Source organism: Sus scrofa, chromosome 1 (genome assembly GCF_054392235.1).
Source record: "Sus scrofa isolate SSC_HxYL_T2T_F1_AM1 chromosome 1, Sscrofa_HxYL_maternal_Yorkshire_Landrace_v2.0, whole genome shotgun sequence".
Classification (NCBI taxonomy): domain Eukaryota; kingdom Metazoa; phylum Chordata; class Mammalia; order Artiodactyla; family Suidae; genus Sus; species Sus scrofa.
In genome coordinates this window covers 147,118,923-147,134,722 of record NC_139383.1, presented here as the reverse complement: position 1 = coordinate 147,134,722, position 15,800 = coordinate 147,118,923, and the positions used below count along the sequence as shown (strand labels likewise).

Sequence of the window (15,800 nt, the reverse complement as noted above, 5' to 3'; positions counted from 1 at the left end):
TAAAGGATCTGGCATTGCTGCAGCTGTGACATAGGTTGCAGCTGTGGCTTAGATTCAGTCTCTGGCCTGGGAATTTCTATATGCTGCAGGTATGACCATAGGGGGAAAAAAGTGCTGTGGCAGATGCTAAGGGATGTACCGGCAAAGCTGAATAATCTACACCTCCGTTCTGGAATTTACAGTTTAGCTGGTAACATAGGTATGTGCTCACGTAGCTGAATATCTGTCTGGACACAAGTTCTCACACGTAAGGAGTGTGGGAAGCTCTAATTTCCAATGTTACAGATCAGGAAAGGCTTTCGGAGATATAGTGGGATGTGAGCCCAGCCTTGACAGTGATCTCAAGTGTGTGTGTACATATCAAGAAATGTTATTTCCTTTATCCATTTATTTTTAAAAAAATGAAATAGCTTTTTTTCTGTTTAAAGACACATTAAAACATGTTGTTGATTCATTAGCATTGAATGCATGGCAACAGAACTGAAACTCATGCCTGAATGACGTTTATCTAACACATATTTTCTCCAGAAGGCACACCATAAAATAGCTCTTTTATTGGAAAATAACCCACATTCATTTCCCGAAAGGGCTCAACAACATTCGGAAAACATACCTGTGAAGTGAGCCACCTGTAACCCCACCACCCACAGGTGACCACAGTTAGCACTGCCACAAGCGCCCTTCTGCACAGCTGTGCGATCCTGTTATACACGCCGTTGTGTAACCAGCTGTTTTCACTCAATAATATGTCATGGACATTTTTCCATGCCAATTATTCCCAATCTACATCACTATTTAAGTGGCTGGAGAGTATTCCATTATACGGATGTACTCTAAATTAATCAAATCCCCATTGATAAACATTTAGTGTTGCGGTCAAGGGCACAGACTCAGGAGCTCCACAGTCCAAGCATAAATCCTGCCTCTACCACTCCCCAGCTGGGTGATTTTGAGTGAAAACCTAACTTTTGATTGCGGGTTCCTCCTCCATAAAACAAGGGTATTAAGAATACCTACTGCAGCAGAATGTTGTAAGTAGATATTTATAAAACATTTATAACAGTTTCCAGCACATAGTAAATGTTCAGTTAAGGCCAACTGTTGTTGGCAACATTACCAGGGCTGTGACCATCAGCGGAATTCATATTCTCTTTACTTACTTAGAATAAAACTTAGAAATGGGAGGAAGTAGTTAAATGGTAAACATTTAAAATCCTGGTAAAAATCATCCAATTTCCCTCCAGAAATATCCCCACCGTCATGGAGGACCTGGGGTTGGTAGGAGGCTCTGAATGTGTACAGCCACTGCTCCTGGCCCAGAGCACTGTCACCCTCCAAGTCACGGCGAACCAGCCAGTGAGGTCTCCCGCCTCGCCCAACCTTCTGGGTGGCATTCTGGAACGCCGGGCAGGAGGAAAATCAACAGCAAGTCAGGTCAGACTCTCTCCCTTTGATTTCTAGAAGGAAAACTAGAGTTGAGGCCATATTCAAAAATATAGGTCAAATCTTGGTTTCTGTGGTTACCAAACACTGTCAACCACCAGTGACTCCCTCCCTCGGGGGCGATGCCAGGGTTCCGAGGCCTGGCCGCGGGGCCTGGCTCCCCTCCGTCTGCGCCCCCCGCCCCGCCAGGGCCCAGAGACCCGCCCTTCTGCGGCCCCACAGCCCTGAGGGTCTGCGGGGAGTGCGGCAAGGGGGCGGGGCCCGCGGGCACCCTGCCCTCCACTCCTTGGGGTGGGGGCAGCGGCTTGGCAGTGCTACCGATGGGGTTCGGGGTCCCCGGGACGGCTGCCCTGCCCAGTCGCCCGCCCGGCTCTCCACGCCTGCGGAGGCAGGGAGCGCCCCGCCTGGGCACGGGCCGTGCCCGCCCGGAGGAGGGAGGAGGCCGGCCGCCACAGGAACAATGTGGTCGGTTGTTTTGCGGACTGTCAGCCTCGTTCCTGCATTCTCCAATCCACGCCCCTTGGCCTAACCGCCACAGGCCCAGCACGCTGAGGGAAGAGCCCCCTTATTTGGTCTTGGAAAGAAAGGGGAAAGGTTATCCTCAGATGCCTGCGGCGTTGGGTCATCGGCCGGCAGTTTTTGGCCCGCTCCCGGGAGCAGGGCCGACTCCCGCCGGTAGGTGGCGGTGCCAGGCAGCACCTCGCCGAGACGCCCGAAGTGGTAAACAAACCCGCAGGTTCCGGTACCTTGGCCTCGGGGTCTTCTTTTGTGTGCGCGCTGGGAGAGACTTGGCCCGGGGAGGCGGGGGAGGAAGGAGGAAGAGAGGGAGAAGAAGAAGAAAACAAAGCCTTTTTTAATGCTGCAGTCCGGCTTTCGAAATCGGAAAATCGGCTTCAGTTTGAGGGTGTGACTGCCGTTGTGGATTTCATGTGAACCCTCGGCGGGTGCACGATGGGATGCGGGCTTCAGGTTCACGGTCAGCTGGGAGGTCGCGATGCAAATTCCTTTAAGGACTTTAATAAGGTACTAGGTGAGGATTAGTACGAGCTTGGATGCTCATTTCTTTCCTACCCCGGCCCCTCCCACACTCTCTCCTCCTGCCTGCCATTGCCAGCCTCTCAGGTGAGCTGGGGAGGTGAAGTGAGCCACCTGCCTTCTCCCGGCGGGAGCAGGACGCTAGCGGAGGTTCCCAAGCACTAAGCACGTGCAGACCAGCACTTGCTCACCTTCGTTGCTGACCCTCAAGCCAGGAGTCATCCTCGCCTGTTACTCGGAGTTCCGAGAGAATAAGGTCACACGGACAGCAAGGGGCAAAGCTGAGATTCGAACCCCTGTTCTTCACACTTCAAAGCCAAGGCTTGTCCTACAATGAAGGGTACCTCACCTCTCTAGTGCCTCCTCCACATAAAGCTCTTGTAACGTATATTATTGTCCAAAGTTCTTTAAAAAGAACCAAAACATTAACGGGATTTGAATTTTTTCAGCAAAACAAAGCACAAGCCACTACCTTGTGGAGGTGACTCTGGTTGGGTGAACCTGCTTCCCCAGGTCGGAAGGGGACTGGAAGTTAGGAAGCCATGGGGCTCTGGGGCTTCTGCTTTAACTGATTACACAGGCTCTGGGGCAGCGTCCTGTGAGGCTCGGAAAAGGGGCCCGCCAGGCGGAAAGCTCTGCTAACTTTTATTTTCTATTTTAGGCAAGTTGCAGACAGCCCTTTTGTTTGGCTGAGCGTCCCATATGCTCAGGTCTCTGCCCGTTGCTTCTTCTGCCTCCTGAGAATGGGGGAGGGGGGAACCAATAATTTTCACTTAGAAAACCTGTTTTGGGTTTCTTCATCTGGAAAGAAATTAATTTTCCAAGTCACACAATTCTAGGCAACTATTTAAAAAGTTACTGGAGTGACAGTTTCCATGCTTAAACGGTGCCAGTTTTTCTTTAAAAAAAAACCCAAAGTTTGTGTGAACAAAGTTAAATCCAAGAAATGTGGTTTTTCTCTATCTCTTTTTCATAAAATAGTAAAAAAGAAAAAAAAAAGCTGCATCTACCAGTTTTGGGGGGTTTCCAGGTTTCCAAGAATTTACTTAGCTTGCTACGTAGTATATTTCTGTGGAAAAATTACAGCAAGAATATCTTTCGGATCATTGCTTTCCAGTCATTGTTTTATTGGTTCCCAGATTCCATGAGAACCAGCACTGTCTGGGTTTGCCTTGACATTTCAGAGCCCATGTCCCCATCCCAGGAACCAGAGTCCTTCTTGGGATGAGGGACTCGGCAGCCATGGCAATTGCTTTGTCCTTTCCAGATGTGCTGGCCTCTGAGCCCTCACTCTGCACCTCACTCTGCATTTCATTCTCCCCAACATCTTAATTTGGTTCCATTCAGTTGCCTGGATTCTGCTCTTAGACTATGCCTTGAAGCGGGTGGGACCCAGCTCCACTGTCATATCAGGGGCTGCCCTATTTGGAGGTGCGCGGGCTTCCAGCCATCCAGAATGAACTCGGGGAACAGAGCTATGCAGCTTTGACCATGGACCTTAACTCTTGTGTTCCAGCTGTTGTGAGGATTTAATGACTTCTTCATATATGAAGGTCTTGGGGAGCAAAGTAGGGTAAACTGTTTAGGTTTGTAGGGAAATCAGTTGAAATGATATGTCTATATACTGGCTTTATGTACTGGTCAGGACTCTGTTTTTGCAAAAGACAGAAACTCAACCCAAACTGGTTTAAGCATAAAAAGAGATATAATTGCCCTATGAAACTGATAATGGAAATGTCAGCTTCAGGCATGGCTTGATCTAGAAATTCAACAGTACTATCTTGATTTGACCATGTCCATATCTCAGCTGGCTCTTTCACTGACTCTTTTTGACCCTAAGACAACTTGGGTCCCTAAGAAAAATCTTGGTTCTCTTTATTAGAAGAGGCTAGGGGTGTTGCCGTTGTGGTTCCATGGTTAACGAACCAGGTTCCATCCCTGGCCTTGTTCAGTGGGTTAAGGATCTGGTGTTGCCATGAGCTGCAGTATAGGTCTCAGATGCGGCTCGGATCTGGCATTGCTGTGGCTGTTGTATAGGCCAACAGCTACAGCTCCGATTTAACCCATAGCCTGGGAACCTCCATATGCAGTGGGTGTGGCCCTAAAAAGACAAGACAAAAAAAAAAAAAAGAGGCTAGGAGAAGCTGACAGGCAAGAACACTCCACCCTGCCTGTGTAGCACCATCAGTCAGAAAGATGGTAGAGAAAAAACTTTAATAGTGAACATTTCTGCCATAAATGACACTCACAGGTCAAACAGGCAGGGGAGGGGTAACTAGAACTGTTTTGAGTTACACAGAGGACCCAGGAGGATGCAGGATCCTCTGGTTTCAAGTCAAGCCAGGTGATTCTAGATGATAGAGTAAAACTTTGTTGTCAGAGGAATTGCATTGGAAGGTCTTTAGAAATCCTCAGTATCCTACTGTAGCAAAAAAATTTAAATATAATATATAATAATGTAAATATAATACATAATAAAATACTACTGCAATATAAATATATGTAAAATGTATATATGTAATATATCCTATTATAATATAATGACATACAAATTAATGTAAAAATGCAATAAAGTCCTAGTGAACTAACTGAACTAAAGATCCTTGTGGACCCTTAATGAGAGTCACCAGGCGCACGGCTATAAATAAAACATTACGCTCCACAGGGCGGATGCCGGGCTGTTGACTAGGTGGGTCACAAGCTGCATGATGATTTTTTCTTTGCACCAATCTGATGCAGTTCAAACTGGCAAACTGGCAAATTACTAGATGTCACAGACCTTTGGTTGCTTCTCGAACAGTCAAGCTTAAGAATGTTCACCTGCTAAGTCCAACGTGCTGCTTTCCTGCCACTAACTGTGCCCTGAGCCAAGGTGAGGCCAGTGGAGCACAGGCATTCTGGATCGAGGGTGCTACTGGGTGCCCAGGAAAGAGATTGGAAAGTGGGCAGGCTTCCCACCTTGTGCACGGCCCCCACACTCCCCCTCTGGGCCTTGTCCCCACTCCCTTATCCTTCACTGTTCACGTCTCTGGGGTGGAGACTCTGGACCCCATTCAAAGGAAGGAAATTGTCCTTGATGTCGATCAAGGGTGTCCATGTGTCCAGGAACTCTTCAATGTCCCATCCCACCATAAGAACAAGAGCAGGTAAAAACTGACCTGAACAGATGTCTGTGTCTCTGGAAAATAGCTCTCCTCCCATTGTCTCTCCTGATTCTCTGGCGACCAACATTATTGGCTTCATTTTCCACAGAGGGAACTGGGGCTTCAAAAGTCTCTGTCATCACAGTTCCCCTTGTGGCTCAGCAGAAACAAATCTGACTAGTATCCATGAGGACGAGGGTTCAATCCCTGGCCTCGCTCAATGAGTTAAGGATCCGGCATTGCCGTGAGCTGTGGTGTAGATCGAAGACGCAACTTGGATCTGGCATTGCTGTGACTTTGGTATAGGCCAGGGGCTGGGCTCCGATTTGACCCCTAGCCTGGGAACTTCCATATGCCACAGGTGTGACCCCCCCCCCAAAAAAAAAGCACACACACGCACAAAGGCTCTGTCACACTTGCTCCAAGTCACACAGGAAGTAAACGAGACCAGGTTTGGGGTCCTGCCCAAGTAATCCATATGTTTCCTTATCAAGTAGTTATCAGACATTGACTAGGTGCCAGGCAGGGTACTGGGCCTGTGAAATCTGTTAGGAGCAAAATGGACTGCCTCAGTGACTTTAGCCTACTGGGAGACTTCATAGAGCCATAATAAAGTGTGTCATATGTTGGAGTTCCCATCGTCGCTCAGAAGTAATGAACCCAACTAGTATCCATGAGGACTTGGGTTCAATTCCCGGCCCTGTTCAGTGGGTTAAAGATCCAGCATTGCTGTGAGCTGTGATGTAGTTTGCAGATGTGGTTCAGATCCTGAGTTGCTGTGGCTGTGGTGTAGGCTGGCAGCCGCAGCTCCAATTTGACCCCTAGCCTGGGAACTTCTATATGCCGCAGGTGTGGCCCTAAAAAGTCAAAACAAAAATAAAAACAAGTGTGTCATGTATCAAATTATGCATCACGCTGTGAAGGTGAGGTGCCTGGTATGTGATGCATGGAACAGGGAGATCTGTCTCTGCCTGAGCTCCCTAACAGCTGACCCTGAGACAGGTTTAGGTATGAGTGGTTCATGGGCGGGGGTGGGTGAACATAGAGAGGGAGTGGGACAGGGAAGGAAGCCAGTGAAGAGTGAGTCAGTGGGACGCTGCTGGCTGTGGGCAGCTGAGTTCTGTGTGGCTGGAGACACTCAGCCTGTGTAGGACACCAGGGCCCAAGACCGAGCAAGGCGGTAGGTGTTTATCACCAGCTCCTGCACCTCACTGATGAAAGAGTGTTCATAGGGGGTGGTGACTCCCCCACAGTTCCAACCTGCATGGGGAGCATAAAGCAGCCAGAGGAGACCCTCAGGCAGACAGAGGAGGGTGCTGAAGGGAGGGAGCTGTAGGCCCTTCGGGCCCCCTTTCTCCAAGCCCCACTGACAGCACCTGTGGCACTAACCCTATACCTTAGTTAAGGGCAAAAGTGGTAGGCCAGAGGGAACAGAATATGCAAAGGTGCAGAGGCTGGAGGGAGCATAGGGTCTGAGAGCACCTACTGGTGCACTTGCCGTCAGAGGAGGGAGGAGGCAGGGAGACCAGGAGCTCAGTGAAACCTGGGAAGGTTTTCAGGGAATATTTTAGGAGGATCTATTGGCTGCAGCGTGGAGCATGAATCGGAGCGGGTCAGTTACATGACGAGATTGGCTGGGAGGTTCTTGCCAGGGTCCAGGTGAGAGCTTCCAGTAGCTGGGCCCAACAAGGTGGTGTTTGAGCTGGAAGGGACAGGGGTTGAAGTCAGCGGGACTCCTGCACTCTTCCTCCCCAACCCCATCTCCTCCCTCACCTCCATCAAGGACAGAACATGGTGGACTCATGCTGGACTCGCTCCTGTTGACCTTCCACTTCAAGAGGACATTTTCTTGTAAGGGGTTTATGAATTAGGGCTCCTGGGAGCTAATGCCAGAAAGGAACTCTGGCAAGCTTCAGCAAGAGCATTGGCTCTGAGGCTTTCAGAGCTCCAAAAACCTGTGCAGGCTGAGAGACCAGGCTTGAGACATAGACAGTGACCAAGGCAGCTCCAGGCAGCAGGGATCTCCTATTCCGTCGTTCCCCAGACACGGACTGAGTGTCTGCTAAGTGCCAAGCATCATGCAAGCTCTGTGGATAGAGCAGGGAGGAGATGCTGTCTCTTTTCTTTACTTACATTCTTATGGGAGAAAGTGAGCAATAAACATAAGTGAGGACAACTCATGAAAAGAGGAAAGGATCTGCAGAGTATGGGTCACGGGTTCTATCTTAGATGGGAGGGGGCAGGGAAGTCTTTTCCAGTGGAGCCTTTAGAGGAAAGGCCCTGACTGGAGGGAGAGGCTCTAGATACATCTGGGGGAAGAACACCCCCATAGGAGGTCAGAGGCTGGGGTGGCTATTAGCAACCTTATTGAGCAAGCCATGGTTAGGACTGTGAATTTGGAATGAAATGGGGAGCCACAGGAAGGATCTGAATAGGGGCTGATGTATCTGGTTTACACATTGGATGGATCACTCTGGAGACTGGATTGAGAGGCCCAAGGAAGAAGCCCAGTTAAGAGGCTACTGCAGGGGTCCCAGCAATTGATGATGGAGGTGAGGGAGCTGTCACAGTGGGAAGTAAGAAATGACCAGACCCAAGACTTTCTTTGGAGGTTAAGCTGATGTACTGATGGATTAAAATTCAAAGGGAAAGAGAGGAGTCAAGTTTTTGGGCTAAATGAGATACCATTTACTAAGATGGGGATAGTGTGGGATGGCTAGGGAATCAAGAGCTGTGTTTGTATGTGTTGGTGTCATGATAAGACACATGAGACCTTCAGAAGGATCCCTGGAGATGAAGAAATGCTCCAACTATCCCACATCTTTGTGTCCCTTCCTCAAGCTCCAAAATCCTAGAGCCTTACATGCATACCTGGATCCCTAGCTGATCCCAGGCTGGACAGAGAAACCCAGTCTCTGGGCACTGGCCACTCCCTTCCAGTTAAAGGCCACCCAAGGAATACCCCAGAAGAGAGTTGGTACTGTTAGGAATGGGGTGGGATGTTGGACAACCCCAAATGAGTGAGAATTCATTCTAAGAAGACAAATCTAAGACTAAGGGCATGGTCTGCCAGCCTGTTGAAGGGCAGTCAGATCAAGTGAGAGCCAGCGTGCACTGTGTGCTCTAAGGTCAGCCCTAGGACCAATGAGCAGAAGTTCCTGGGAGACAGGTTTTGATTTGGTATAAAGCAGAAATTGCCAACACTTTCCAAGATCCCCTGGGCCACTGGGATGCAGTCATTCTCTGGCACCTGACTCATTTAAGCATCAGCTGGCCAAGCTCTTAGAAGAATTCAGAGGAGGAAAGCTAAGCAGAGTAGGTGATTGAACCAGATGAGGGGCTCAAAGTGTTTTGATGGAGCACTCCCATCAGGAAAATATTTTGCATCTCCAGTATCTAAATAGTTGTACCTGTTCGTTACAGTGTGTATCGTGGTCAGTGATAACTGTGCCTACAAAATCTATCACCAAATAGACTTTTAAAAAGATGAGCGAGAGAGGAAATAATCCTGTTTTAAGTTCATTTTCATTTTATTAACAAAACTAAAAACCTGTTATTAATAAAATATTAGATTAACTATTAATATTTCAGAGCAATGGGATTGAAAATACTTCATTATTCGTTTTGTTCATCTCCCACTCTGTAATGTAAAAGCCTGGTTCTAAATTTTACTTGAGTATTTGGTTTTAATAACAGTTGAGCTGTACAAGATAATTTTAAAAGATGCCTGTTTCCAAACAGTAGACAGACAGCGAGGCCATAGTTAACAGTTAGTGAATGATGATTTCCATTTTTTGGTCCCGTCCAGCAATTGGTTAAAAATTTTTTAATGAAATGTAGTTAGGCATTCTTTATCTTTTTTGAAGTTAATTTTTGACACAGAATTGGAAGGCATTGCAGTTTTACATTGTTTGGTAATAAAATACATACAATCTAAAATTCACCATCTTAACCATTTTTAAGTGTACATTGCAGTAACGTTGAGTACATTTATATGTTTTGCAAACAATCTTGAGAATTTTGCATCTTTCAAAACTGAAACTCTTTGCCATTAAACTACCATGCAGTTTTATATTTTTAATAAGTGGGCACAAAACCAATTAAATATTTCATTTGAAAAATAAATACTTTGCTTGTAGATTTTAAAATATGTACCTAGAAGAGTTTATTGTGGCCACACCTTATACTTTTTTTGTAGCAAAATCAAAATCATAATATGTTGGAAACATTTTTAAACATCTGTTGCAAAATGATGTCTTTGCAATGTGCTTCTTTCAATAAGCGGTTAATTACTAATTCATTGCTCCAAGTAGCACCTTTTCTTGAAGGTACAGATGAAATCCATTTCTTCCTTCAATTTTACCTGCTATGCACTTATATTATTGAAAGCTGCTTGTCATCCCAGAAAAGGTCAGAGTATTTTTCTTTTTGTTAAAAAAGTATAGAGTATTTTTCTTTTTGTTAAAAAAAGACAACACCTGTTTCTTAAGGTCACCACCTGGCATTATAACTTTGTATAAAGATTTGACTATATTTTCAACTTCTTTTCATAAAATTCACTACATTGATGACACCATGAATCACTTTGTGTACTCTTGCCTCTCTCTTCTCTCATGAAGTGCTTTGCTAGCTCTGAAATACGACCCTGGAATTTTTATTTAAAAGTGGCAATCAACGCAGCCATCCCTGCTGTGGTTACGTCTATACCATTTTCCCACAAAACATCATCTTTAATAAAGTCTTTAATAAAGTCATATGCTATTGAGAATGTCTTCTCAGCTACATCTTTCCTTTAACAGCTTCCAAATGACTCAATTCTTTATGTTTTCATCATAGAAACAAAATTTAGCAAATACCATGTACTGGTACATGTATTTTTTTTAAGCCCATAATATTTTCGTCTAACTGGACAGCCATTGTCCCATACTACGTATTTTTCAAATTCTTCTATTTTCAAATCTTCAGCAATATGTTCTGTGTCTTTTAGAAGTATTTGCTGAAAAACTAATGTATTTTAGTTTGTCTTTATTTTTCTATGTATTATCTCTGCTAATATGTGACAAGAAGAACAAATATTCATAAATGGATGCGAGTTTTAGTCTTCTGCACCAAAAACCCTAGAAGAGGGCTCTAAATATTTATTATTATGCCTAATGAAATATTTTATAATTTGGATAGACAATTTTACTAAAGATTTCTAGAAAAGTTGTAGAAGTGTATCTTCATATTCTAGATGTTTCTTTGTTCACATTCACTAAAACACATGTCATAAATGAATTTTTACCTATATATCCACTCATGCAACTGTGATCCAGATCAAGATACAAGATACAAAACATTTCCTGAGCCTCAGAAAGCTCCATTGTTCCCTTTCCTATCAAAAACCTGCAGCAGTAACCACTATTCGGACTTTTACTCTCATGGATTACTTTCTCCTGTTCTTGAACCCTATGTAAATGGAGCTGTACATCTTCCGTGTCTACCTTCCCTTCTCCTCCTCCCAATTCTGAGCGCCTCCCCCCTCCCCTTTGCCCCCTTCCCATTCTTCTTCTTCTTCTTCTTAACTTTACTTTATATGGCCGCACCTGCAGCATATGGAAGTTCCCAGGCCAGGAGCTGAATCAGAGCTGCAGCTTGTCAGCCTACACCACAGCCATAGCAACACCAGATCCAAGCTGCATCTTCAACCTACGCCACAGCTTGTGGTAATGCTGGATCCTTAACCCACTGAGTGAGGCCGGGGATCAAAGCCACATCCTCATGAAGAGTATGTCAGGTCCTTAACTTGCTGAGCCATGTGGGAAATCCTCGTGTCCACCTTCTTTTGCTCAATGTTTTTGAGATAAATCCATGTGGTTACATGCATCAATACTTCATTCTTTGTCGTTGCTGTGTAGTATTATTCCAATGTAAAAAAATATATAAATAAATCGCAATTTGTTTATCCATCTTTCTACTGGTGGATGTATGGTTTCCAGTTTAGAGAAATTATAAATAAAGTTGCTATAAATGTTCTTGTATAAGTTTCACAGAGGAGGTGTATGTTTAATTTTATTAGAAACTATCAAACAACTTTCCTGTTTACACTTCCACCAGAAATGGATGAGAGTTCAGTTGCTCTATTCCTGTAACACTTGACTTCAGTCTTTTAATTTTTAACCATTCTGACTGGTGTCTATTGATATTGATTAACTTGCATTTCCTGATGGCTAATATGACACATGTATTTATTGATCATTTGCCTATCTTTTGTGAAGTCCTTGTTCACATATTTTGCCCATTAATTTCTTTTTTTGGTTTTTTTTTTGTCTTTTTTTTTTTTTGCTATTTCTTGGACCGCTCCCACAGCATATGGAGGTTCTCAGGCTAGGGGTTGAATTGGAGCTGTAGCCACCGGCCTACGCCACAGCCACAGCAACACTGGATCCGAGCCGCGTCTGCAACCTACACCACAGCTCATGGCAACGCCGGATGGTTAACCCACTGAGCAAGGGCAGGGACCGAACCTGCAACCTCATGGTTCCTAGTTGGATTCGTTAACCACTGCGCCACGACGGGAACTCCTTTTTTTGGTATTTTAAAAATTATAGTTGATTTACAGTGTTGTGCCAATTTCTTCTGTATAGCAAAGCGGCCCAGGCATACATATATATATATTCTTTTTTATATCAATTTCTTATATTAATTTAAAAATTTGTTGTCTTTTTCTTATTTACTTGTAGGAGTTCTTTACATATTTGGATCTGTTCTTTATTAGAATGTAGAAATATTTTATCTTCCTCATTTTCCTAATGATGTCTTTTGATGGGCAGTTTTTAATTTTGTTAAAATTCAATTTATTAATGATTTTATTTCATGGACTTCCTTTTGTGTCCTATTTAGGAAGTCTGTCCTATTTCTAGATCATGGGGATAATCCCCTGTGTTTTATAGTTTCATACTTTTCAGGTCTAGGACTCCTCCAACATTCATTTTTTGAGGCAGGGCCAGGGTTCTTTCCCCTCCTCCTAATGTGAATATTCAGTTGTTCTAGAACCATTTCCTGAAAAGTAGGTATAAGTTTCCAAGTGTCAAAAAATCACAGTGACTTCATTTTACCATTAGTAAGAATCTCCAGGAATAATGCACACTTAAGGTGATGCTCATATTAAAGGACAGCGGATATAAACCCATGTTTAAAAGACTATTCTTGGAAGTTTAACATAGTTTGGACATCTTTTCTGATCTCATTATCTCATCATTATTTTTAACTTGCACTGTGACTAAGAGCTCATACTATGGGTAGGAGAAATATCAGTTTTGTAAATTTCTTTAATTTGCTTGTACTTGCATTACTGTAGTACATACTAAATATAGTGTATACTATAACCTTTTAATATATTCCAGGCATCTTTTTAACCTGTTAATTCATTTTCATAATAATTCTTCACATTGATTTGAGAGTTTGTCTCTTTCTCTATAAAATAAGTCATTTCTTCCTTGTCTATTTTGAGGATATAATACTAGGTGCATATAGATGTAAAATTATTTTATCTTTCTGATTAATTTCATCTTTTATCACTGTGAAGTGATCATTTCTCTGGTAAGACTCTTGGCCTTAAAGCATATATTATCCACCATTAATATGGCCACATCAACTTTTTATCATTACTCCAACCTTTCAGTTTCAATTTTTGTGAACTTTTGTTTTCAATGTCTTTCTTAAAAGAGCATATAGTTGAAATAGGAAAAAAATGTCAGTCTATCTTTGTCAGTCAGCTAAAGCACTGAACCATTTATATTTTACAATATATGTGTGTTGAATTTGGCCTGTTATTTTGTGTTTTCTAATAGTTCTATCTTGTATTAGTTTCCTGGGGCTGCCCGAATCAGTCTGGGTTCTCCAGAGAAAAAGAGCCAAAAGAATATATTTGTATTTACATTTATAATATTTATATTTACTATAAGTAATTGACTCATGCAATTATGGAGGCTGAGAGTCCCAGGTCTGCAGTTAGCAAGGCTGGAGACCCAGGAGAGCTGATGGTGTAAATTCCAGTATGAGTCCAAGGCCAAAGGTAGTAGACCAATGTCCCAGCTCAAAGACAGGCAAAGAGAAAGAATGCTTTTTCTTCCCTGGCTTTTTATTCTATTCATACTTTCAGTGGATTGGATGAGTCCTACGCACAGTGGAGAAGGTAATTTGCTCTAATAGATCTACTCATTTGGATGTAAATCCCATGAGAAATATCCTCATAGAAACCCTTGGAAAAATTTTTGACCAAATATTTGGTCATCCTATGGTCCAGTCAAGTTAACACATAAAATTAACCATCACACTTCATATCAAAGTATCACAAACAAGAGGGACTTCAAACAATAGACATGTATTATCTCACAGTTCTGGAGCCCAAGAGCAAGGCGTTGGAAAAGCCATGCTCACTCTAAGACTTCAGGTAGAATCCTTCCATGACCCTTCCTAACCTCTGGTGGCAGCTGTTGATTCTTGGCATTTCTTTGCCTGTGGCTGCATCACCGCTAACTCCACCTCTGTTGTCACACAGCCTTGTTATCTCTGTGTCTGCATCTCTTTTCCTTTTAGAAGGACAACAGCCATATTGGGTTAGGACCCATCCTGCTTCAGCACTACCTCATCTTAATTATATCTGCAAAGACCGTACTTCTAAACAAGGTCATATCCACAGGTACCAGGAATTAGATCTTCGACATCCCTTTTGAGGGAACACAGTTCAACTCATAGCACATCCTCCTTTCCTCGCCTTTCTTGCCTACTTTTGGATTAATTTTATCATTCCATTTTTTTCCTTCTACTACATTCAAAGTTCTGTATTGCATTTCTACTATTTTAGTTGTTATTCTGGGTATTGTAATAAATTTAATCACCACCTTTACCCTCTTTCCAGACAATATAAGGACTTTATCTCCACTTGCCCTTCTCCCAAACTTATGTAACATTATTACCAATATATTCAGTCTACTTTAAAAAAAGTTTTTATGGCTACACTCATGGTATATGGAAGTTCCCTGTCCAGGGATTGAATCTGAGCTGCAGCCGCAGCAACTCTGGTTCTATTAACCCAGTGCCCTGGGCGGGGGATCAAACCCACACCTCCACAGGGACTTGAGCTCCTGTAATTGGATTCTTAACCCACTGTGCCATGGTGGGAACTCCTCAGTACATTTTTAAATAATCTTATTGTAAAATAAAACCCGGTAGACAGAAAGCCACATGAATCAAATGTATGGCTTAATGAAGATTTTAAGAAAACGACCATTCAAGTCAGAAATAAAATTTTCCTGGCCACCTGGAAGCCCCTTGGTATGTTCCTTCCAATTACACCCCCCTCGTCACCACTTAAGTATCACTAACTTGATTTCTATGCTTATGATATTCTTGCATTTCTTTAAAAAATAGTGTCATCAACCAATTGTTCATCCTGGACACTAGAGCTTTGCATTGTCCATTAAATTTCTTTTGATATTTCTTTCAATCCATAACTTCCCTTTCCCTCTTTTTTTTTTTCCTTAGAGTTTATGCCTTGAAGGACCTGGGGTGTATGATAAGTATAGTTTCCCACAGCCTGGAGTTTTAAAAATCACATCCTCATGGTACAATCAATTTCTCTGTCCTCTACATTTCCAGAAAACTGATCCCTTTGGCAAGACTCTATTTAGTGTTTGGCAAGACTGTAGGAGGTACATAATGTCCTGTGGTCACTCTTTTTTATGTCAGCAATTATTGATGCTTAACGACCAAATCTATAATTTGTTGGGGGTTGCAAAATAATGATATCTTACCTTTTTTGTTCTTATTATTTAATAGTTGCAATACTATTATAAGACATTTCTCTACTCTCTGTTTACCCAGAAGTACAGTTCGTATGGGAAAGATAGTAAAACCCTGGAATCTTTTCCTTTGTTCAGCAGCTTTCAAGATAAGAAATTAGTTTCCAATCATCCTCTGAGAGAGACCAATTCTTTTTTTATCCCTCATTACTACTAAGAACTTGTGAATTTAAACATTTTTACTGCAGCTCAAACTGTCCCAGTGGGAGCCTCCTCAGTTTTATTCCTGAGTCCTTTTGACACGAGCCTAGGAATCTTTAAAACCTTCTTCACCACCTGATGTGGCAAAACATTCCAGGTTCACCTTATCTATTTCCTGCATCAGACCTGGATT

At 43.3% G+C, this 15,800-nt stretch overlaps 1 protein-coding gene across 1 annotated transcript; it reads right to left on the bottom strand.

Annotated features, from left to right (window-relative positions):
• Window positions 1-1,868: 1,868 nt before the first annotated feature.
• LOC146406415 (uncharacterized) lies at window positions 1,869-2,845 on the bottom strand. Its single transcript, XM_084975846.1, has 2 exons — window positions 2,670-2,845; window positions 1,869-2,456 (listed from the first exon to the last, which is right to left on the bottom strand). Exons 1-2 carry the CDS (start codon window positions 2,698-2,700, stop codon window positions 1,969-1,971), a joined length of 519 nt encoding a protein of 172 aa, XP_084831972.1. The 5' UTR covers window positions 2,701-2,845; the 3' UTR covers window positions 1,869-1,968.
• Between the last annotated feature and the right edge of the window lie 12,955 nt (window positions 2,846-15,800).

Coding starts and splice junctions, on each gene's coding strand:
- LOC146406415 (XM_084975846.1), bottom strand. CDS start 2,700: ATGACTCCTGGCTTGAGGGTCAGCAACGAAG. Junction 2,457..2,669: donor CTTGAGGGTCAGCAACGAAG/GTGAGCAAGTGC, acceptor ACCTTATTAAAG/TCCTTAAAGGAATTTGCATC.